Genomic DNA, 20,646 nt, shown 5'->3' with positions numbered 1-20,646 from the left:
TTGTGTATAATTATGTAAGTTATTAGCATTTACTGGGGAACCCAGCTTGAAATAAACTCAATATATTGCTATTTCAACTTCCAGAACAAGTTACAAGTGCTAGTTATTGTATAAAAATCCACCACAGCACTGGATTGGGCTCTATCATGGACAATTTGATCAAGCATAATTCATATATTGAGTGAGCCTGTTAAGATTCCTTCTGCATAAGAGGTAAAAGCAGTATAGGCTCCCAAGACAGGGCTTCTTAGTAATGGCCTTCACATTTTGGAACATGCCTCAGAGCAATACCTGGCCTGACCACCCTTATATTTTGAAAGGTCTTTAAAATCTGTTATTTCAGAAAGACTGGCTTGTAGGGAGACTGTGGAAGGCTAGTATATCCCTTTTCCAGGATAAGATCTACATTGTTCATGTGAGATGGGAGTCTAACAACGTTCAAGTGTCTAAATAAGGAAATGACAATCTTAGGAAAAGGACTAGTGCTCAGAACTTAAGTTTTTATTTTTTTACCCAAGATTTAGTATACATTTTTTATCTGAATTTAAAGTGCCCAAATTAGTTCTGGTCAAGTCAAATAGATTAAGCTTATCGTGACAGAATATAAACATTCAAAATAGCACATCAGGCAATTAAGTAATTGCAGTATGACTGATCATGTGGCAGACTGCAAGCCATTTTTGTAATAAGCCCCACACAGACTGCACCATTATACAATGTCTAAAATGGGAATCTGTCACAGGATCAATACACTAAGAGGTAAGACTCATGAGAGTTTTCTGTGACGATATAGAAGAGGTAAAGGGGAAAGGAATAAATCCAGGTCAGCTAAAAACTAGGTATCTTCTGCTCAAATGTCCTACACCCATGGATTATACTAGCCTACTGTTCACATTGGTTTCCTCTGAAAGTTTATAGAAGCTATTAAAGTTACAGACAATTCCTATCAATCCCCTCACTTATTCCCACCTGAAGTTTTTTTACATACATAATACAACTTAAGCCCAGCTTTACTAACGCAACATGAATGTTGTGAGTACACATACATGTATGTGAGTACATGTATGTGTACATGCTCCTTTCATAACTCTTCCTGGAAGCTCATGTGTCTAGCTTGTTAACTACTTTGCAATAAAATAATGCAAAATTTCCAAGAAAAGGAATACATTTGCAGGTATTAAGATCTGTCATTGAAAGTTACTTTGCTCCAACATCGGTGTTCTTGCTTTACCTATCAGCAGCACCTTAAAGAAAATGTGTCTATCAAGTATCTAGGAAAAGTAGGTGCCATTGGTCAATATAAAGGTATAGTAGGCATCCAGCAATGAGTCCAGACCAATTTTCCTGCTTCAAGGCCTGCATACATCTAGGAATGCAATATTAGAAAAACTGTTTGGAAGTTTCCTGAGTTGTTTTAGCTGTTCCTGCTGGCAGGAAAGGTTCAACGTGAATGTACACTCGAGGAACACAAAAATGCTTCCTTGTTTATGCTAAGTCAGGATCCAAGCCAGCCCCCAAACTCCTTGTCACAATTTCTCAAATGGAAACAAATGTTTTGCTTCTCCTTTCTTTTCTCTCTTGCTCCTTTTGGTTGTTTGTCCTTTCTCACCCTGTTCCTCAGCTTGTCGATTTTGGGGCCAAGAAACAGCCACATCTTCAGCAGGTGTTTCTGAATTTGGTCCTTCTTCATCATCAGATGAGAAACCAGACTCCCCTTCCATCATGACTCTTGTCTCATTCTGGAAGAGAAAGAGTTAAAATATTTCACTGATGCTGTGGAACTATTCTCCTTTTAACTGAGGGCATTGCAACAAAACTAGTAATTGACATTACAAATGCTTTACAAATTCAAATAATAGAATTTGTTTTCAGATTTCAACAATCCTACTGCATCTAAGGAAAAAAAATAACCAGCAGAATGCAAACATTATCAAAACTTTTTTTCTATTATTTGGCCCCAAAGAACCCACTGTCTGAAATGGATGACCATACTTTTTCAACAAATAACATATGCTTGACTGTCAAAAGCCACTTAACATTATCATAAGAAAGTGTTGTTGATATTCATGTTGACGGAATTAATGATTGAATCCACTGTTAAGCATACCCGCAGTCCTATTCAAACATATTCTAAACACCCAATTATCCCTTTCTTTCAGATAACTTCAGATAAACACGCAAATTATTCAATTTAATATTTATGCATCAAGAAATAATGCCATCACTTGTCAGTTCAAAAGTAATAAAAACATATTATTTCTACTTGTTCAAATGCAAAGTATGTTCAAATGCAAAGATACTTGTTCAAATGCAAAGTATGTTTACATAAATTTCTTAAGAAGTATTTTACTTCAGACTATACCTTCAATTTTAAGAAATCTGTACTAAGATTTTGTTCTTTCTCCTATCTGGGCATGAACCCTAGTGTCTAGATGGCCTTGAATAACTTCAGATTTGTGATCCATATATTACACCAATGTTTTGTTACCTTGGTAGAGTAGCGCTTCTTTAATCTCTCTTTGATCAGAAGTCCTTTCACCATCAGTTTCCAATTTCCCAGCACTCTCTTCTCCCGCTTCTGTTTTTAAAGTTCACCGAGAATTAAAACCAAACGGCACATATTCATTAACGCTGCGGTTGGCAAAGTAGCATCTTTACACATTACAGTATCTGTGGCAACATCAAATAGCATCTATGGGAATCCAAAATTACATCAAATTTTCAAAATATAATCTTCTGAGCCTTAATGAGGAAGGAGGGATGAATTCTACATGCACATGGTTAGATGTGGTAAGCAGAGAAATGTTTCCAGGACTGAATCACTGAAGACAGCTTTATAAGAGTCTAATAAGAATGGGTGACCTTCAAAGTTGAAATGGTAAATTATATAAATTTATTATGCTCTCCAGTTGAGCTCGACAACTCCCTTAGTTCTGAATCATTGTAATCCTTACACTTTTGGATGACACCAGGCTAGAAAAACTAACAAAAGCTGCAAAAGTATTATCAGTCTGCTAGATCTGTAATTATATTCATTCATTCAGTTTGTGATGCTGCTGAGTGCTGACTGTTAGCAGTCCACACCTCTCCCCTCTCCCTAATAAAGATTTCAAAGTGATTCTCACCTAACAGATAACAGATAATCAGAGTTGACAGGGACCTTGTAGGTCATCTAGTCCAACCCACTGCCCAAGCAGGAGACCCTACACCATTTCTGACAGATGGGAGTCCAATCTCTTCTTGAAAGTTTCAAGTGATGGCACTCCCACAGCTGTTCCATTGTTTGACTGTTCTCACTGTCAGAAAGTTTCTCCTTATTTACCTCCTTTTCCTTCTTTTCCCTTTCTGATTCTTCATTCTCCCAGGCTGCAACAAGCACTTCTTTGTACTCTTCACAGATTATATAGCCTTCTGTGCTGTGAAAAAAAAATCCAGGTTGTCATTTAGAACAAAACACAATTCAGGGATTTGTGTTTATACAGGCTTAGGGCTGGGCAACAACTTTTGGCTTTTCAAATGTTGCTGAATTCCCATTTATCCTTGGATGGGCCACAGTGAGGGATGCTGAGACTTATCCGGATGGCCCCAAATTCCCCATCCCTCCAATAGATTTAACGTCAGTCCGTTCAACAACATTTGGAAAACTAGATATGCAAAGTACCCAAGAACTTATGAAGGGGTATAGCTTTATTCATAAATGAGTACCTAACAAAGATAGGAAGGAATATTAATTGCTTTAGCATTCTCATCTGAATGAAATGGATATAAAAATATTAAATAAGCAAAGGTAAAAGAGGAACCAAGTTAATCCATCTTTGTGAAAGTGGGTGGTAAGGAAGGGAGCACATACTGAGCTCTTACTATTTCGGACTAAGCAACTAAGCTGCTAATTCTGCTTTTCTGCAATGCTATCACTAACCAGGTACGCAAAGTAAATCCAACAGCATTACTAGGTAGCACATAGGACCATTGTATATCCTAGTAAAACCAAATCATAAGTTTATGACTTACACAGGATGAGAGTAACCACCATGAAAATCAAATCCTGTAACAGCTGGAACACAGTCAATATCCAGTTTACGGGCCACTCTGTGAAGACTAGGAAGGTTTAGCTGCACACAGCCTATTGGTAACATGCAGGGTTGGAAGAGGTAGACGTTCCCAAACTCATTCCGAGGAACCTAAAAGAGAAATGGAATGGGAAAGAAATTGGAACAACTTACACTGAAATAAACTCTGTGGGAGAATAGAGTTGAAAACCTACCCAGTCTACCTAATTGCCAGCTTACCCTTCCATCAACAGCCAGAGGTGGCTGGTATTTCTCGGTCTGCCAGAGACCAAACAATGGCAAGTCCATTTTGTCCCGATTTGCAGGTTCTGTCATTCGTGCTTTTCTTGCTTGGTTAGAATAACCTTTCACCATCTGTGCAAACACAATGAATTTAGAGTGTCGTCATAATTCCTTCTTGCTCATAATTCTCATAATAACGATCACAGCCTTTTCCTCATGGGGAAACATGTAGGACTTGGTTGTGCACCAGGAGTTTGCCCATTTCTTTAGGAGTAAGAATTACTTAATCTCCCAACATCCCCCTCGCAGTATTTTGCCACAAAAGTCCATTAAACCAGGTTAGGTAGCACCGAGTCTGTCAGTACTAATAAGTCTGACAGGTTCTGCTTATTACTCTGGTCTACCTTTTGGTTTGAGAATCATGCCTCTAATGGCAACACCAGGATAATGCTATCACTATTTCAGCCCACCTGTGGGAATTGTGTAGTGTCTAATTGTGTAGTATCTACCTGTGGGAATTGTGTAGTAGCCCACCTGTGGTATAAGCCACCAAAAACAAAACAAAACAAAGCACAAAAGACAGGCAGGAAAATCCTTTAATCTGTTCCCAAAGAACATTTTTTTAAAAAAGAAAGTTATTCAGCTTCAAAAGTTTTATACATAGATATTTCCTGCCACAAATTTCAATATTTGCCTGAAAATATTGTTGGTATCACTCTACCTTATAAGGCACTTCCCCAATCCTCACCACTCGAGCTTGTTTCAACCAGGTGTCCTTGGAGTGCAAGGTATGGATGCAGTCTCTGAAATTACCCAAACACCATTCTTGGTAAATAATATAGCTTCATATAGGTAATATCCACAATAAACTATATATTAGATAATATACACAATATACAATAAAGAACACTATACCAAATGGCTCACTTTCCTCTGAATGCTTACTTGAATGAAATCCCCATACTGTTTAATGTAGGAATGGGAAAGACTGGGGGGAAAAATAAGCATAGGTGGACTTTTCAAGCAGAAAAACAGGTTTCATGGATGCACTCGGAGTAGCTCCATCTACCCCTAGTATCCAACTCAAACCTTGTTACAGAGGGGAAAAGGAAAAAACAGATTCATTTTTGAAGAGAAAAGCCAAAGGATGAAAGGGATATTGGCTTCGTACCCATGAACACTGGATTTGTCCTTCCTATGTAACTCGTATAAACAAGCTATGGCTTCTAGCGATGGACAGCCAAAGCCCTCGGGTCTCAAACAGCCAACTCAGGCCTCACTTATTCAATGAAGCTGAGTAGATGGAAATTTCTTCTGTGTTGAACTGCACCCTTGAAGTTCCGTCAAGTTTGGGGATAATTGTCCTTTGCCATGTTAGATAAGGCAACTCTCTGTACTTTGATGGAAGAGTAACAATTATTGCGGGTTGTGTAAACATAGATCCTTGTTTAAATGTTAAAAATAGTAAGGAATTGCTAGTGGTACAATGTGATGAGTACCAAATGAAGCCGTGTTTCATAGCATACACACCTGAGAAATGTCTCACCTGGAATAGACAGCCTCTCCTCGGCAATATCCTAGAATTGAAGCTGTCTCAGGATATATGGCCTCATACTTAAGAAGATGCCTCTTCAAGGCATAAAGCGGATGATTCTTGTATTCACTGATGGATTTTGGCAAAGGCTGATCTTGAAGTTTAGCTAGAAACTGGGAATCATGTTATTACCAGTAGAATATATAGGAAAGCAATTACAAACATATTCTTCAGCTTTTGGAAGACTAGATAAAAGACAATAATGTGGCCTGGTATATTAACCCTCCCTTAGTCCAAAGCTTTGTATTTACCAATAAATAACTATCGGTATTATAGACATTATCTAAGCATTATTGGCCACCCTTTTCCCGGAAGGGATTTTCACTATGTTGATTATGCTGGAAAGTACAGTAAGGAGTTTTGGTTCAAAGGCCAAGTCAACTAAAACTATTTCTGGTATGAACTTGCCCAAATATTGACATACTAGAGGCCTTCTTTTATGTGGTTCCAGATTATGAATTGGTCTCCCTGAAGATGAGCATTTGGCCGCCACTTTCCAGAAGTTAGGAAAATATAAAAATTCATTTCTTCTCCCAAGCTTGTTAATTCATTTAATTGGATTTATTCTAATATCATCTTTTGTATACTTCATAGTTTTATTCCAGTTAATTTCAGCTTATACAGTACTTATACAAACAGAAAGGTGGGAAATAAATTTAATCAATCAGATGTAGTACAATTGAATTAAAGTATCAATCCACTAGAGTTTTGTTGAAGGTAGAACATACAAGTTGGGTGACATCCAAACTGAAAAACAAAGAAATAAATACAAAGTAAAGAATGTTGCTCACTTGATTGTTATATACAATTTCTGAGGTCTGAACATTTCTCATTTTCATCAATGGGAAGATGTCTTTGAAACTTGAGACTGTCTAAGCATTTGCCTCTTAATGGTTATACGAGCTAAATAGCCAGACATACTGAGGGACATTTAAAGAGGACAGTTCACAAGCTCTGCTGTCATTCAGCCAAGAACTGACTTGAAGGGAAACTGAATAAACACACGACATCTGAGTTAGTGGGTAAACTCAGAGGAACAGATTAGTTGACATCTTGGATGAAAAGCAGACTAAGATAAAAGAAGAGAGCTCCATGTTTTTGCAAACCTATCAGAAAAGGATAAAGAAAAAAATCGAGTCCTTCTAGATGCAATTTGGGTTACTGGAAAAATATCCTCCAGTTCCATTTTATTTACCTCTTTTTCTTCTTTTGCATCTCGTTCCACAAAGGAACTTTTGTACGGCTCCAAGGTCTCTTCCCACCACTGGGCATCCACACGACACTTCCTTGTTGCAGTCATCCATCCTGGGTCGTATCTCTGTGTTACATCCTTTACAAATCCACTGTCATCAATGCCAATGATGTAGCACACTGGCTTTGAGGCATACTTGAAACATTCCAGAGGGTGTCCAACGTTGCCATGAATACAGTCCACACATAACCATCGATCTTCTCGTTCAAGAAAAACCTCTACCCAATGGTCCGTACCTCTTGATACAACTGGCCTCTGCTCTTCTTCTTCATCACTAGAAATTATTTTGTTTTTCTTCGTGGGTGAGTTTGAAGAACATGGGCTGACTGTTTTGTCTACCGAACTACCCATTATCTCTGAGTCCTTGTGTCTTTTTGACACGGAAGGCACGGATCGTTTCCTGTTAACCATTGCTTTTGTTTTAAGGGTTCCTAGCGTTGTTTTAGGGGTTCCTAGTGGTGACTTCAGTTTTTTTCTGGGAATTTCAAAATCCTCATCAGATATGCTAGCATCATCATTTTCCTCTGTAGGACAGAATTCAGAATCATTATCCTCACTGTCTCCACTCTCTTCTTTATAGGACACTTTTGATGCCACTTGCCGTCGTCGGTCATTTTTAGGCCTGCCCAGCCCTTGTTCTGCCCTTAAGATCTTCTCATCATTCTCAGATTTTATATCTTTCCAAGTATCTTCCTGTGTTGGAGATTTCTTCCTTAGTCTTTTGGCCCTGGAGAGGCTTGGCTTCTTAGCAGTATCTGCTCTTGTGCATTGTCTTGTGCTTTTGGCAGAATCAGGCAATGTCCCAGAAGCTACCCAAACAGAGTTTTTCTTGGAGGATTTTCCCTGAAACAAATATGAAGGAGAGAGGAAGATTTTGAGAGGCAAAAGCAGAACAACAACAACAAAAAATAATGGAGAGCTCCACTGAATTCAAATTCAAATTGTTGACTTTAGAAAATGACCTGCTCTTAGATTATATTGGCTGTTCACTTTTTACAACCCAACATGAATTACAGTGTATTGGTGGAGATGCTGGATCTCTGGATTGTGCTGTTTGTTTCACTGGCATAGGGAGTCTGTGTAAAAAAACTCCACCACCCCCATTTCTCATCTTCTGTGGCCTTTATGATGATGAAGGACTACAAAACTGGACACCTTTTAGTTCTTTCTCTCTCTTAGTCATAAGGACTAGAAACACGTTTATCGTTAGACTGCTTCCCTTTAAAAACAATACATTATTTACATATGTAAGCCAGCTCTATTGTTCAGCCAACAACTTTGCCAGTGCACTTCCCATCTATAATATTTGTAATTGCATCTCTCTATAGGGTGTGGCTTACTCTACTTGCTTCCCACCCATAGGCTACTGCCATATCGTTTCTCAGCCCGTTTCTACATTCTGCAGATATTGAATCAAGAGATACCGAAGAAAGCAGCATAAATTCAACCCAAGGAGTTATATACATGTAATTCATGATTTACAAAGGGTACCTTAGTGACCGTTCAAATTTATAATGGATCTCCCAATTGAACTTATGACCTTATTCATATGACTGCATGTCAGGAGCTCAGTAACTGGCTCATATTTATGGCTGCTTGCAGTATCCCACAGTCACATGATAATGTTTTACAATAGTTTTGTGAAAAGCAAGCATTTACTTCAGCCCATAGCGAACCATTGGCAAACACCTTAGCAACCACAGTTCAAAAACCATCACAACTTACAACCATGATGGGCAGTCACTAAACACAGTCATAAGTTGAGGAGGTAGTCTGGCCTACTCAATGAACTGTAGTTATCTCACTTCAAAATCATCTTAAATGTATACATTTTCCTTTATTTTCAGAATAATAAGGAATTAACAAACACTTGAAGATATTCAGGAAAACAAACCAAAGCACATTCATAAACACAAGCAAAAATATTAAAAATAGACACCAAATAGATTTACTACAAAGTAAGTCTCAGGTTGTTCGGGAAGGACCGTCTTCTGGAAAAAACCAGACAGCAACAATTTTGCTATACTTACCTTCCCCGGTGGCTCTTTGAGAGGAATGGGTTGTAAAGATAATACAAGTCGGCACATTAGATGCAGTGCTCGAAGAATAAGTAAAAATATCTATCAGGAAAAAAACAACAGTTTGGAATCTGATTTTTGTACCTCTCCTTCCCCCATTCAGTGCTGACACTGTTTACCCACAGGACAATTGCTGCAAATGTTTTGAAATCAAACAAATATATAATTTATATATAATATGTAAAGCAGGTTCTCCTCCCCTACAATTATGACAATTGAAGCCTTAATCTTTTTCCCTAGTGCCATGAATGCTAAAACTGCTGTACGTCTTTGCACATATGTGTTTGTACAGACATATACTCAGGTTCACACATGTATAATGTCCGATAAATTCCTTGTATGCTATGCTCAGCATAAAAACAGAATTTCCAATGATGACATCAATAGCTAAAGGAGCAAGAGGTGTATAGAAATATCTGGTGGTCTGTCTTTCTCTTTGTATGTGAAAAATACAAGCTTCTAGCCTCTACCTCCCTCATATTATCCTTACTATGATTATAACATAGCAGGGATCCAGCATGCCTTGCAAAGCCTTCCATCACTTACCTGCACCAGTTCCGCCTCATCTCGTGCAGCATAGACAGCAAAACGCCTCTCTAGAGTAACCTGCCAATCTTCACTGTCAGAGAGCTGATTGTTAATAGTAAAAGTTGCAGAAAACCTTTATTTTAAAAACAAGAGAACCATAATTTATTTATTTGCCCCATCTCTCCCATGGGAGCTGGAATGGACGGTAGGGAAAACTATCTCAGTCTTACAGTTAAACTAAAAAGAAGACTCCCTCACACTTACTTCCTTATCCTTGGACTAATCAAGGTCACAGAAAGCCAGATTTTTCACTGCTGGATCCTAAATTCAATTAAAAAAAGAAATGGAAAAGAAAAGAAAAACCTTACCAATTCACAAGATTTGACAGAAACAGACGGTTGATACGATCTACAGGGTCCTTGGTGAAGCGAATTGGAATGATAGAAAGGCCAACTGCTTGAAGATCTGGCTGAAGGCAGATCCTGTTCCTGTGGAAACCGTTGGCCAACAGGCACAGTAAGTGAACCTGTTGGGAAAAGGACATGGATCCTAAGGAAACAGGGATAGGCCCAATATGGGCCAGATCCATTCAGTTGGATCCAGCTCTGCTCCCCTCACAGCACCTCAGAGAAGCCACAAGAAACATAAATTTTAAGCATTCCCATCATCCATGTCACTGTACCGGTTAATTCCTGTTAAAAAGTATCTTGTTCCATTCTTTAGCCTAGGCATCCATCATCATTTCGTGGAACAAGACCCACATTTGGGCTTTCAATGGTATGCTGGGGCTAAACTTCCCCAAAATAGGCAGGGGGTAGGGCAAACTATAAATGTACACCTCAATTTTATACATAATTAATTATCACAAGTCATTGTTCCTCATACATTTAACAATTTCTTCTCATCCCCATTAAATATTAGAATTGGATGGCAGCATTTGAAGGAGCTCCTAGGGCCAAGGTTTTGGGGAGCTGTTTTGACTCTGAAGTCTCTGCACATCCTACTTTCCAAGACCTGGGGGTAGAGGGCGGGGGGAAGAAGAAGAAGAGGGAGAAGAAAAAAGGAAATAAAAAGGCATATTTAGGAAACCATTTGTAGAATTACAGTTCTTTCATGACCAATTGGAGTGAATGTTTTGCTTTCAACCAAGGGGTGAAATAGCCTTATTTCTCTTCTCTCCTTGGATTATATAAATTCATATTTTATATGAATTTCATAAACTTCTAATATGGATGGTAGATGGTAATTTAACCCTCAACTCTTAGCTCATACATATTCCAGGCCAAGCCCACATGTTAAATTTGCAGCATTAAAGTATGTGCTGAGACCAAGAAGGGTTTTCCTGCATTGTTCTAATTATATCAAGATGTATTGTGAGAGACCACAGGAAGTTAATATTCTCTGCCTCAAGTCTTATGATGTTTCCAGTGTCACAGAGGTAAATTTTAATTGAGTATCAATTTGACAGTTGGTTTCTTTTTAAGGCTGTATTTACATCTGCCAGTATTTCAACTGCTCAGTTTATTTTTAAGATGCACGTGGCAGTTGAATTTGAAAGTGTGGTTTTAAATTTGCATTTACAGAGCATATGCCACTCTGAGCACAGCAGCTGCACTAAACAGGTTTTTCAAATAAAATTCAGTTTTATTACAAAATGTACAAGATAAATTAATTCTTTGAGTTATGTTTATTGAGTGCTAACTTAAAATATTGTTATATGCACAGGAACATTTTTTTAAACTCCTCCCAAAATTCAGGATGCTGTTTTCCCAGTAAATATACATTGAATTACTTTTTTGGACATCACTAACGATCCAGATGTGTAGTATTTATTTATTTGTATCCACTCTTTATTATTTTTACAAATATCTCAAGCCAGCAAACATATCCAATACGCATTCCTCCTTCTATGTCCCCCACAACAACCCTATGAGGTGGGATGGACTGAGAGGGAGAATGACAGGCTCAAAGTCACCCAGCTGGCTTTCATGGTTAAGGTGAGACTTTTAATCTCACAGTCTCTGCATAACCACTGGACCAAAGTGATTCTCTTATGTTCCTCCGTTAATGTTCCTCCACTAGTAAAAACTGCTCAAAACGTGGTGAAACATTTGTACAGTAATAAGCTCACCTTTCAGAAATTTGATTACGCCAAGCCTGGAAGATCACAGATCAGGAATATTTTAACGGCATACTGCATTGTAAGTCTTGCACTGAGCAGGGGCTTGATTAGATGATCCTAACTCTAAAGTACCTTCAAATTCAATTAGTTTAATTGCTAGGGTAAATTGATAAATGTAATACTTCAGATAATGAACTCTGCCCCTAGAAGTCTCCCAATTTTCTGACAACTTAACTCTGAAGATCAAACCTTATGAGTATCTTCGCGGACCTCTTTGCTGAAACGTTTCAGCATTCGACGGAGATATATGTCAAACTCAGCTTGCCGTTTCTCTCTGCAAGATTTCATGTAAAACAATGAGTTCTATTTAATTGTTTTATTTTACTTACATCAAGCCTTTATTGTTTTTAGAAATAACTCAAGATGTCCAACATACATAACAGTCACTGGTGGGATTCAAACATGTTTACTACTGGTTCTGTGGGAGTGGCTTGGTGGGCGTGGTGTGGCTTGGTGGGTGTGGCAGGGGAAGGATACTGCAAAATCTCCATTCCCTCCCCATCCTATTAATCTGTTTTCCAGCTCCGTTCTCCTGTGCAAGGCAACAAAAGAAGATCCAGCTGATCAGCTGGGATTTGGGAGGCAGAGAATAGATGGGGGCGGGGCCAGTCAGAGGTGGTATTCTGAACTGCTCAAAATTTCTGCTACCGGTTCTCCAGAACTGGTCAGAATCTGCTGAATACCACCTCTGATAACACTCCTTCCTCCTCCTATTTTCCCCATAACAACAATCCTGTGAGTTTCTAGCTTAGTGCTTTAACCACTAGACCAAACTGACTGTATGCTATAATGTCTTTAGGATCTCTCTTTCTAAATAAATCCCATTTTGTTGTCCTTGAAGGCTCTTTCAAAAATGGTTGCTGGGAATCTTATACACTTCAGGCCAGAAATACATAAAAAGAACAGCAAAACCCCAGGGGAAAAAAAATCACAGCTCTGATTAAGTGCATAAAACAGTTCTCCATTTCTCATCACCCTTTTAAAACTGCACAGTCCCCACCCCTAATCTAGATTTTGAACAGTCATTTATAGCAAGAAACTGCAAGGATCACGTAACATATTACAATTTGTCAGAAGCTATATGCTATATGTGACTACTGGTTGTGTGAATTCCTTTCTTTTATTTGGCAATATGTAAATTGCTTCCTAATGATTCAGGAGTCAATTACAGGTAGTCCTAAGACTTACAACTGCCTGTTTAACAACAGTTGGAAGTTACAACAGCTTTGGAAAAAGTGACTTATGACCTCTCCTCAAAATTATAATTATCACATCACTCTCATGATCACGTGATCACAATGTGGGTGCTTAGCAACCAACTTGCATTTATAATAGTTGCATCATCTTGCCGCCACAAGATTACAACTTGTGATCTTCCCAGTTGATTTCTGACAAGTAAAATTAATTGGGGAAGCTGAATTTGCTTAATGGCCACAGTAAAAATGGTTGTAAAATTTGGTCTTGCCATATGATGACTTGCTTAACAAACGCATTGCTAAGCAAGCAAAACTCTGATCCTAACTCTAGTCAAATGTGAAGACAATACAAAGCAAAATATAACAATGTCTATTATATGGTTGTAATAGCCAAAATTAAGGAGAACACAAACAAAATATCAATGAAGGTTACCAAAATCCTAAGCAAAAAAAACTGTTTTCTTTTAATCTTAAAAATAATGATTAATAATGATAAATAGCAAAGGTACTATATTTACAAACTTGGGGACCAAATTGGAAAAAGAGACCACAGCAAAATCTCTGAAAATCTTTTATATAGACTCTTTCCCTCTAAAAGCCAAATCAATTGTGAAAACCCCCAATATTATTACATTATTTATTATTATTAAATTTATTGGCCACCCAATTCCATTGGGACTCCACCCCACACGGATGTCTGCCTACCTTTTCTCTCTTTTCTTTGCTTGTTCAGGTGTTTCAATTTCTATCTCAACAGTTGTGTTGGGCTGCTTTGGTGCCTTAGCTTCTTTCAGCATCTCGATCTCAGGTTCACAAAGTTCTGGAAATAAAGGTCTAAATCTAACCAGTGTGTTCCAAACAGAATCGAACAGTTCCAATTCAGCGCTGCTTCCCATATGGTTTCAAAGTCAGAAAATTAAGATACACGAAGGCATAAGATATGACAATTCATGAGTATTTCTGAATCACATTTTGGCAACAAGCTAAACAATATGTGCCCATCAATCTAGGCACATATTTTTGCCTATCATTCAGGCAAATATCACATTCTTTTATGAGTCACTCTTCTCCAACTGGGTGTTCTAATGCAGGGGTCCCCAACCACCGGTCTGCGGACCGGTCCCAGTCCGTGGAACAAGTCCTACCGGGCCGCTGGTTTGCTGGGCGCCGCCATCTTGTTTTGATGAAAAAGTGCTTCCGGTGAGCTTTTCCGGGTAGAAAGTTCACCGGAAGCACTTTTCATCAAAAAGATAGCGGCGCCACGCTCTGGTGAGCTTTTCCGGGTAGAAAGCCATTTCTACCCGGAAAAGCTCACCAAGCGCTAAGCGCCGCATCTTGTTTTGATGAAAAAGTGCTTCCAGTGAGCTCACCGGAAGCACTTTTTCATCAAAACAAGATGGTGGCGCCCAGCTGATGCCGGTACCGGGCCGCGCCATAAAAAAGGTTGGGGATACCGGGCCGCGGCATAAAAAAGGTTGGGGATCACTATTCTAATGGACACTACTGTCTTTGCTGGTTTGAGTTTTAGGAAGCTATATTTCCAACATATCTGTAAGACATCAGATTGGAGAAGAAATTTATAAATGTCTATTATGGCACATATTCCATATTATATTGGAAATCTATTTCTTAATGCAATATATGAGCCGTAGTGGCACAGTGGTTAGAATGCAGTATTGCAGGCTAATTCTGCTGACTGCCAACTGCCAACAGTTCGATACTCACTGGCTCAAGGTTGACTAAGCCTTCCATCCTTCCAAGGTCAGTAAAATGAGTACCCAGATTGGTGGGGCACAATATGTTGATTCTCTAAACTGCTTAGAGAGGGCTGTAAAACACTGTGAAGCGGTATATAAGTCTAAATGCTATTGCTATTTCCTTATGTTCTAACACCCCCTTTTACCATCTTTTTCATTTTTAATCAATCAATTTATTGTACCACCTTAGCTCAGATAAACTACAACTAGTGGAAACAAATCACAAAGTGGTTATTGTAAGGGGGAAAAAGTGGGTGGTAGGATTGTTATGCAAATTGTCTTGAGCTCCTGAATAAAAGGTGGGATCTAAATTATTTGTAGTTATTTTTCACATTTTTAACTGCCCATCTCTCTTGGGAGTCTTAAATAAACAAACAAATGAATAAAGTTGATTTAAAATTATTTAAAATAGTGCTGTGTTTTCACTACTTAAATCTAAGGATGATCTTTGTGAAAGAGAGAGATGACACACTAAATGAAAGTTTCAGCCAATCAACTTCCAGATAGTTCCTTCATCTTATTTGAAACTGAAGAAACAATATAGTTGCTCTATCATTTACTTATTTAATTAGTTACTCTGCATCACCTGGGAAGTTTAAAAAAAAAGTCCATCAGGCTCAGACAGGCAAAAAAGAAACACAACATTCAGTAGATCTGTGATAATCTTTGGACGACTTCAGTATGAAAATAAGCATAAACCACAAAAAGCCATCAGAAAATGAGACAAATGGCTTATAGCAGAAAATGAAGAATGTATTACCTTCCACATCTTCCCATTCTTCCTCACTTTCCTCATCCTCATCTTCTTCTTTCTTTGTAAAAATTAATTCTTTTTTTGCATCAGTTTTTTTCTTTAAAGGAGTTCTCTGCAAACGGCTACTGAATTCAAAAAGAAATATACTATGATTTTTCCCCTTGTCTCATGTACTCTGCTTTGCTTTCCCTGATATGATTCAAACTTACAGTAATATTAACCACTGTTTACTTTAGACAACATAACAAACCGTGTGTAACCAAAGCAAAAAATAAAAAACTTCTAAATTCCTTATAGTCATTGCAAAATGGAAAAAGGTACAAAACTCAGATGAGATAACTAATGCTTCAGGAGACATAAATACACCTCCGAAGAATCTTTACAGGTTAAGTGGGAAGAAAACTGCATGGAATTTAATAGTTACAAATGCTGTACTCCACACTTAGAAAAAACAAACCTAATTCACAGGCATAAGTTTAGGAGATATCTGCTTTGATAACATTTAGTCTAAAAAAACCACGGCAGTTTCAACTCTGGCAAATAAAAGTTCCGATACAGATAGTCCTCGACTTACAACTTAAAGACCATTCAAAGTTACAGTGGGCATTTTATTTATGACTATTTTTCACAGTTATGATCATTGCAGTATCCCCAAGGTCAGATGATTTACCTACAGATGTTTGAGAACTGTTTCATATTTATGACGGTTGCAGTGCCCAGGGTCATGTCATCACCTTCTGAAACCTTCTGACAAGCAAAGTCAATGGGGCAGCCAGATTCACTTAACGACAGTGTTACTAATTTAACAGTCAATGGGGCAGTGATTCACTTAACAAATGTGTCAAGAAAAGTCATAAATTGGGGCAAAACTCACTTCACAAGCTTCTCATTTAACAAAATAAATTTTGGGGACTTCCGGTTTGCAAGGTTTCGGCAGCGGCAGGGATTCGCGATACTGTGCGATCCCTGCTGCGTTCGCCGCCAAGGTTCCCCCGATCCGTTTGGATCTGGGGATATAGCTGTCCCGTAGAGGCAGCTGAAAACAGGGGGATCCGGACAGGGGCTTGGGGTGTCGCAGACCCTCCCCAGCCGGCAGAACCCCTTTTCCCAGAGCGGAGGAGCGGCGGTCAGCAATGGCCACCACGAAGAAACCTGCAGCCGAACAAGCTGGTGCAGGAGGGAGAAAGTTGGAAGAATTATGAAAGTGGCTTTCGACCGGGACAAGGCAAGAGAAAGTGCCCTGGAATCTTGAAGGCTGCTAAGGATACATTGTTTCCAGAGAGAGTTACAAGCGGCAAATATCCTAAAAGGAAAGTTTTTTTGTTTTTTTTCGTTTCACTCTCCTTCCTAACGTGACAGTGGATGGAATCATAAGAGAAATCCGAAAATCTGCATTGGAGGTAATTGAATGCTGAAGGGATAAGGATTTCTGAACATTTAAAGGGAAAAAAAATCTTTTTGGCTGTGAGTGGGAAGGGAGAGGGGAAAAAAATTGGAGCAAAATTTGAAAAAAGGAGAAGATTGCCTAGAATTCTAAAGAGTTACTAAACATCAATAAGACTTCTAAAAGAGAGAGTTTAAAGGGAACTTTGTGACTAAACTTTAACCCCAGAAAGAGAAAGTGAAGAAGGAGAAAGTATTTAAAAGAAACAGCTTGTTTGGACTGTTTGGTGATTTTGGAACTTTTGAGAATTATTTCTGATTAAAAGCTCTTGGGTGGTTGTTTGGAAAAACTTTTTCTCTATACAATGGCATCACTTGTGGATGGACTGAAACTTGTATACCAAAAATATGAAAAAGAAAAGCAAGAAGGGAAAGATGTCCTTGGCACTCTTTTTCAATTTTTAGAAATGGTGGTTTGTACTTATGTAAAGCTGAATGAGCAACAGGATGACTGGGACAAAGAAGAAGCCATCTTTGATGAACTAATTTAACACTTGCAGTGATTCACTTAACAAATGTGTCAAGAAAAGTCGTAAATTGGGGCAAAACTCACTTCACAAACTTCTCACTTAATAAAATAAATTTTGGGCTCAATTGTGATCGTAAGTTGAGGACTACCTGTGTATTTTGCATTGGTCAGAATCTGCTTTGGAATATTCTGTTCAGTTCTAGATACATTTTAAGAGATTATTCTACTTTTTTAAAAAATAGAATAGAAGAAAAGATGATAAGGTAATAAGAAATTACGTCTTATGAGAAGCAACTGAAGGGACTAGGTACATTAGTCCTGAAAAATGGCAATTGAGAGGGGATGTAATGGCACTTTCCAAGTATCTGAAGAGATGCCATACCTCTTCAGCATATTAAATATATTGCTATTATCTATCTTTCCAGTGGTCTGTAATTCCAGAAAAAAATGAAATCCTGGTTACTTTTTAGGAAACGTTTAAGTCAAAAAACAGTAAGAGCAGTTTAACAGCACCTGCTGGGCTCCTGTTTTCTGTATTCAAGCAGATGCTAAAATTTTGTAGTGGCCACTGAGATCCTATAGATGGTGCTCGATGCTAGCAGCAAACTGCAGTGTCTCAAAACCTATATGAGGCTTCTTGGCTACTTGCATGATCTCATTCCCTATATCTTGGTGAAGGTGGAAAGTCCCAGACTTTCCGCACTTATAGGTGACCTCATTTTACTAACATCACCACTAGTTTTAAGGATTGGTTGGGAGGTTATACCAATGTGGTTGGGAGGTTGCACCCATGTGGGATCTATTCTCCAATCCAAACATTGTATTTCTGCTACTCTTCCTTGCTTGTAAAAATGGTATAAAAGTAATAAACACCACATATGTGGTCAGACATCTTGGCGTCCTGCACAATGACTGGTCTTTGAAATCCATCAAAATTTATTCTGGATATTCCCACACTAAGTAGAGGGTTGCAGTAGGTAGCTTTAATGGACTCTTTCAATTCGAATAATTTGTATGCATACATTGAAAATGTCTACAAAAAACATTAAAGTTGCTCACCTGCATTTCCCTGCTTTTGGAAGGAACTCTTGGCTTTCTATACTTCTATTCATTTCTTCTTTGACTTTGGATTTTGGTCTTTTTCCATTGGAATTTTTACGAAGAGTCTGAGGGACATATTCTTTTTCTTTCTTTTTTCCAGATGACAATTTGGGCCTAGCTTTCTTCTCAGGCTTTTCATCTTCAAAATTGTCTGTATCAAAAATGGAAAAAATTGCAAAAAAAAAAAAACAAAAAAAACACCACTGGGGAAAAGTAGATTACAGATTTTTAAAGGAACTTTTTAAGCAAAAGCCCACTTAATTTCCAATTATCTATTCAAAATTAAGCTGCATGGGTTTGTAAACTAAGATGCTTCTCCTTAATTGTGTAGATAAGCAGATACATTTTTATTCAATTCAATACAGTCAGCATTATAAACGAACTCTACAACTTTCTATTAATGACATTTTTTTTAAAAAAAAAACTCTCCTTAAACTTTACTGAATATCCATGGTGCATTAACCTAATCAGCAGAAAGTTGTATCCCATTCTGATAGAATAAAGAACTAAAGTCAGTTTTTGTTTTCATTCTTCGGGAAACAAGAGAAAAACATAAATTATACAAAGTCCTTTCCATGAAACATTTAGTAATTTCTAAGCATATATTGGCGACAAAGAACTGCGCACTTACGTAACCACAAGAGTAACTCTACAAAGAAAAGGAGAGCGCCATTCAAAGTGTCCTTTAATCACGTGGCACAACTCGAGCTTCATTCATAACTTCATTCTGCTCACAGTATTGTACTTTAGCCTCGCCCTCAGCGTTTATTGCACATACGTACAACCCCCCAACCCCCCCAGAAAAGCGTTTTAAATATGGAACTTGCAGAAACACTTATTTTAAAGGGAGAAAAAATGGAAAGGGCTGAGCAATAGTACTGGGGAACTTTCTCTTAACATTTTTACATAAGCGTTGCATAAGAGAGAATTCCGCCCGAAGCGGTCCAAGTTGCTAACTTCGCGTCGCTCAGGAAAGGCAATGAAAACTATTCCACAGGAGACGAAAGGAGGCGTGAAATCTGCCGGGAGCAGCAGAAAAAGCTGCTTTATTATTTATTTAGAGTTTATTATTTATTTATTTATTTACAGTTACTCCTTTCCGGCTCTGAAGTATAACTCTCCAGGCTGTCTCCCAGCTCCCCATCCACCACCACCCCCGATACTACCAGCCTACGACTCCTGCCCGAGATCTGACTGTCTTTTTACCGTATCGCTGCTCACAGGTTTTCAGACCCGCGGAAGAGGAGGAAGAGGCGGCAGCGGCGGCGGCTGGAGCCTCTCCCTTGACTTTCTTGCAGGACCGCTGCACCTGCGGGACCCCTTTACGCTTCCCGACCATCCCGGCCGCTACTCCGCGAAAGGAAACAGCCCGATCCGCCTCCACACCAGGCGCGGCCGAGCCCCGAAGGTGTCAAAGAAGAGCGAAGCGTCTCTTTCGCACGGCGGCTGAACGGCCGTGTCTTCGAGCCGCCCTCCGTTCTTCCCCCGCTTCTCGCAGGAGGCAAACAAGACAGAGCGTGTGGAGCTCCCGGCTTTCCGTGGCGCCTCCTCCCCTTGACGTCCCTTCCGTGCCGGCGGCTCCGGAGAAGCTGCGCTGCGGCGGAGCGGAGGGGTTCAAGGCAGGTGGGAGTGGGGGGGAATCCTTGTCCTTGTGAACCGCTGGATTACTCCGGATCGAGCTGCCTGGCTGCGCTTCGCATCTCTCCCTTGCAGCGCCCGCAAACTTATGTCTCGGCTCTCTCGAAGAGGAAGCGTAAAAGCGCTCAAGCTTCACGCCCGATGTATGAATATTCATTCACACGGCGCGGTATTGAATCGGTTCAAAGGGAGATGCATTTAAAGAACGGGTTGAGGAAAACCACAGACGGAGGCGGCTTGATTTCCCCCAGCCTTGTTTGTGTGCGAAGTCAGCCTGCTCATCTAAACCAGGGGTCCCCACACTTGGCAACTTTTAAGACTTGTGGACTTCAACTCCCAGAATTCCTCAGCCAGCTATGCTG

At 39.1% G+C, this 20,646-nt stretch overlaps 1 protein-coding gene across 3 annotated transcripts; it reads right to left on the bottom strand.

The window, feature by feature from the left end:
- Positions 1-482: 482 nt before the first annotated feature.
- XPC (XPC complex subunit, DNA damage recognition and repair factor) lies at positions 483-20,202 on the bottom strand. Of its 3 annotated transcripts, none has more exons than XM_026678277.2 (16): positions 19,853-20,202; positions 18,605-18,797; positions 15,640-15,758; positions 13,828-13,942; positions 12,116-12,200; positions 10,113-10,270; positions 9,763-9,877; positions 9,169-9,258; positions 7,082-7,981; positions 5,839-5,999; positions 5,014-5,095; positions 4,290-4,424; positions 4,012-4,181; positions 3,323-3,416; positions 2,489-2,578; positions 483-1,739 (listed from the first exon to the last, which is right to left on the bottom strand). In XM_026678277.2, exons 1-16 carry the CDS (start codon positions 19,983-19,985, stop codon positions 1,527-1,529), a joined length of 2,853 nt encoding a protein of 950 aa, XP_026534062.2. In that variant the 5' UTR covers positions 19,986-20,202; the 3' UTR covers positions 483-1,526. The 3 variants fall into 3 exon arrangements, with proteins under 3 accessions (XP_026534062.2, XP_026534071.2, XP_087810795.1); XM_026678286.2 differs by having other exon boundaries at positions 15,640-15,755; positions 19,853-20,163; XM_087954669.1 differs by lacking the exons at positions 12,116-12,200; positions 13,828-13,942; positions 15,640-15,758; positions 18,605-18,797; positions 19,853-20,202 and adding an exon at positions 10,630-10,869.
- Between the last annotated feature and the right edge of the window lie 444 nt (positions 20,203-20,646).

Source organism: Notechis scutatus, chromosome 2 (assembly GCF_049901735.1).
Source record: "Notechis scutatus isolate UNSWTSFEM ecotype Mainland chromosome 2, rNotScu1.2, whole genome shotgun sequence".
In the NCBI taxonomy this organism is placed as follows: Eukaryota; Metazoa; Chordata; class Lepidosauria; order Squamata; family Elapidae; genus Notechis; species Notechis scutatus.
This window is presented reverse-complemented; position numbering and strand designations above follow the sequence as displayed.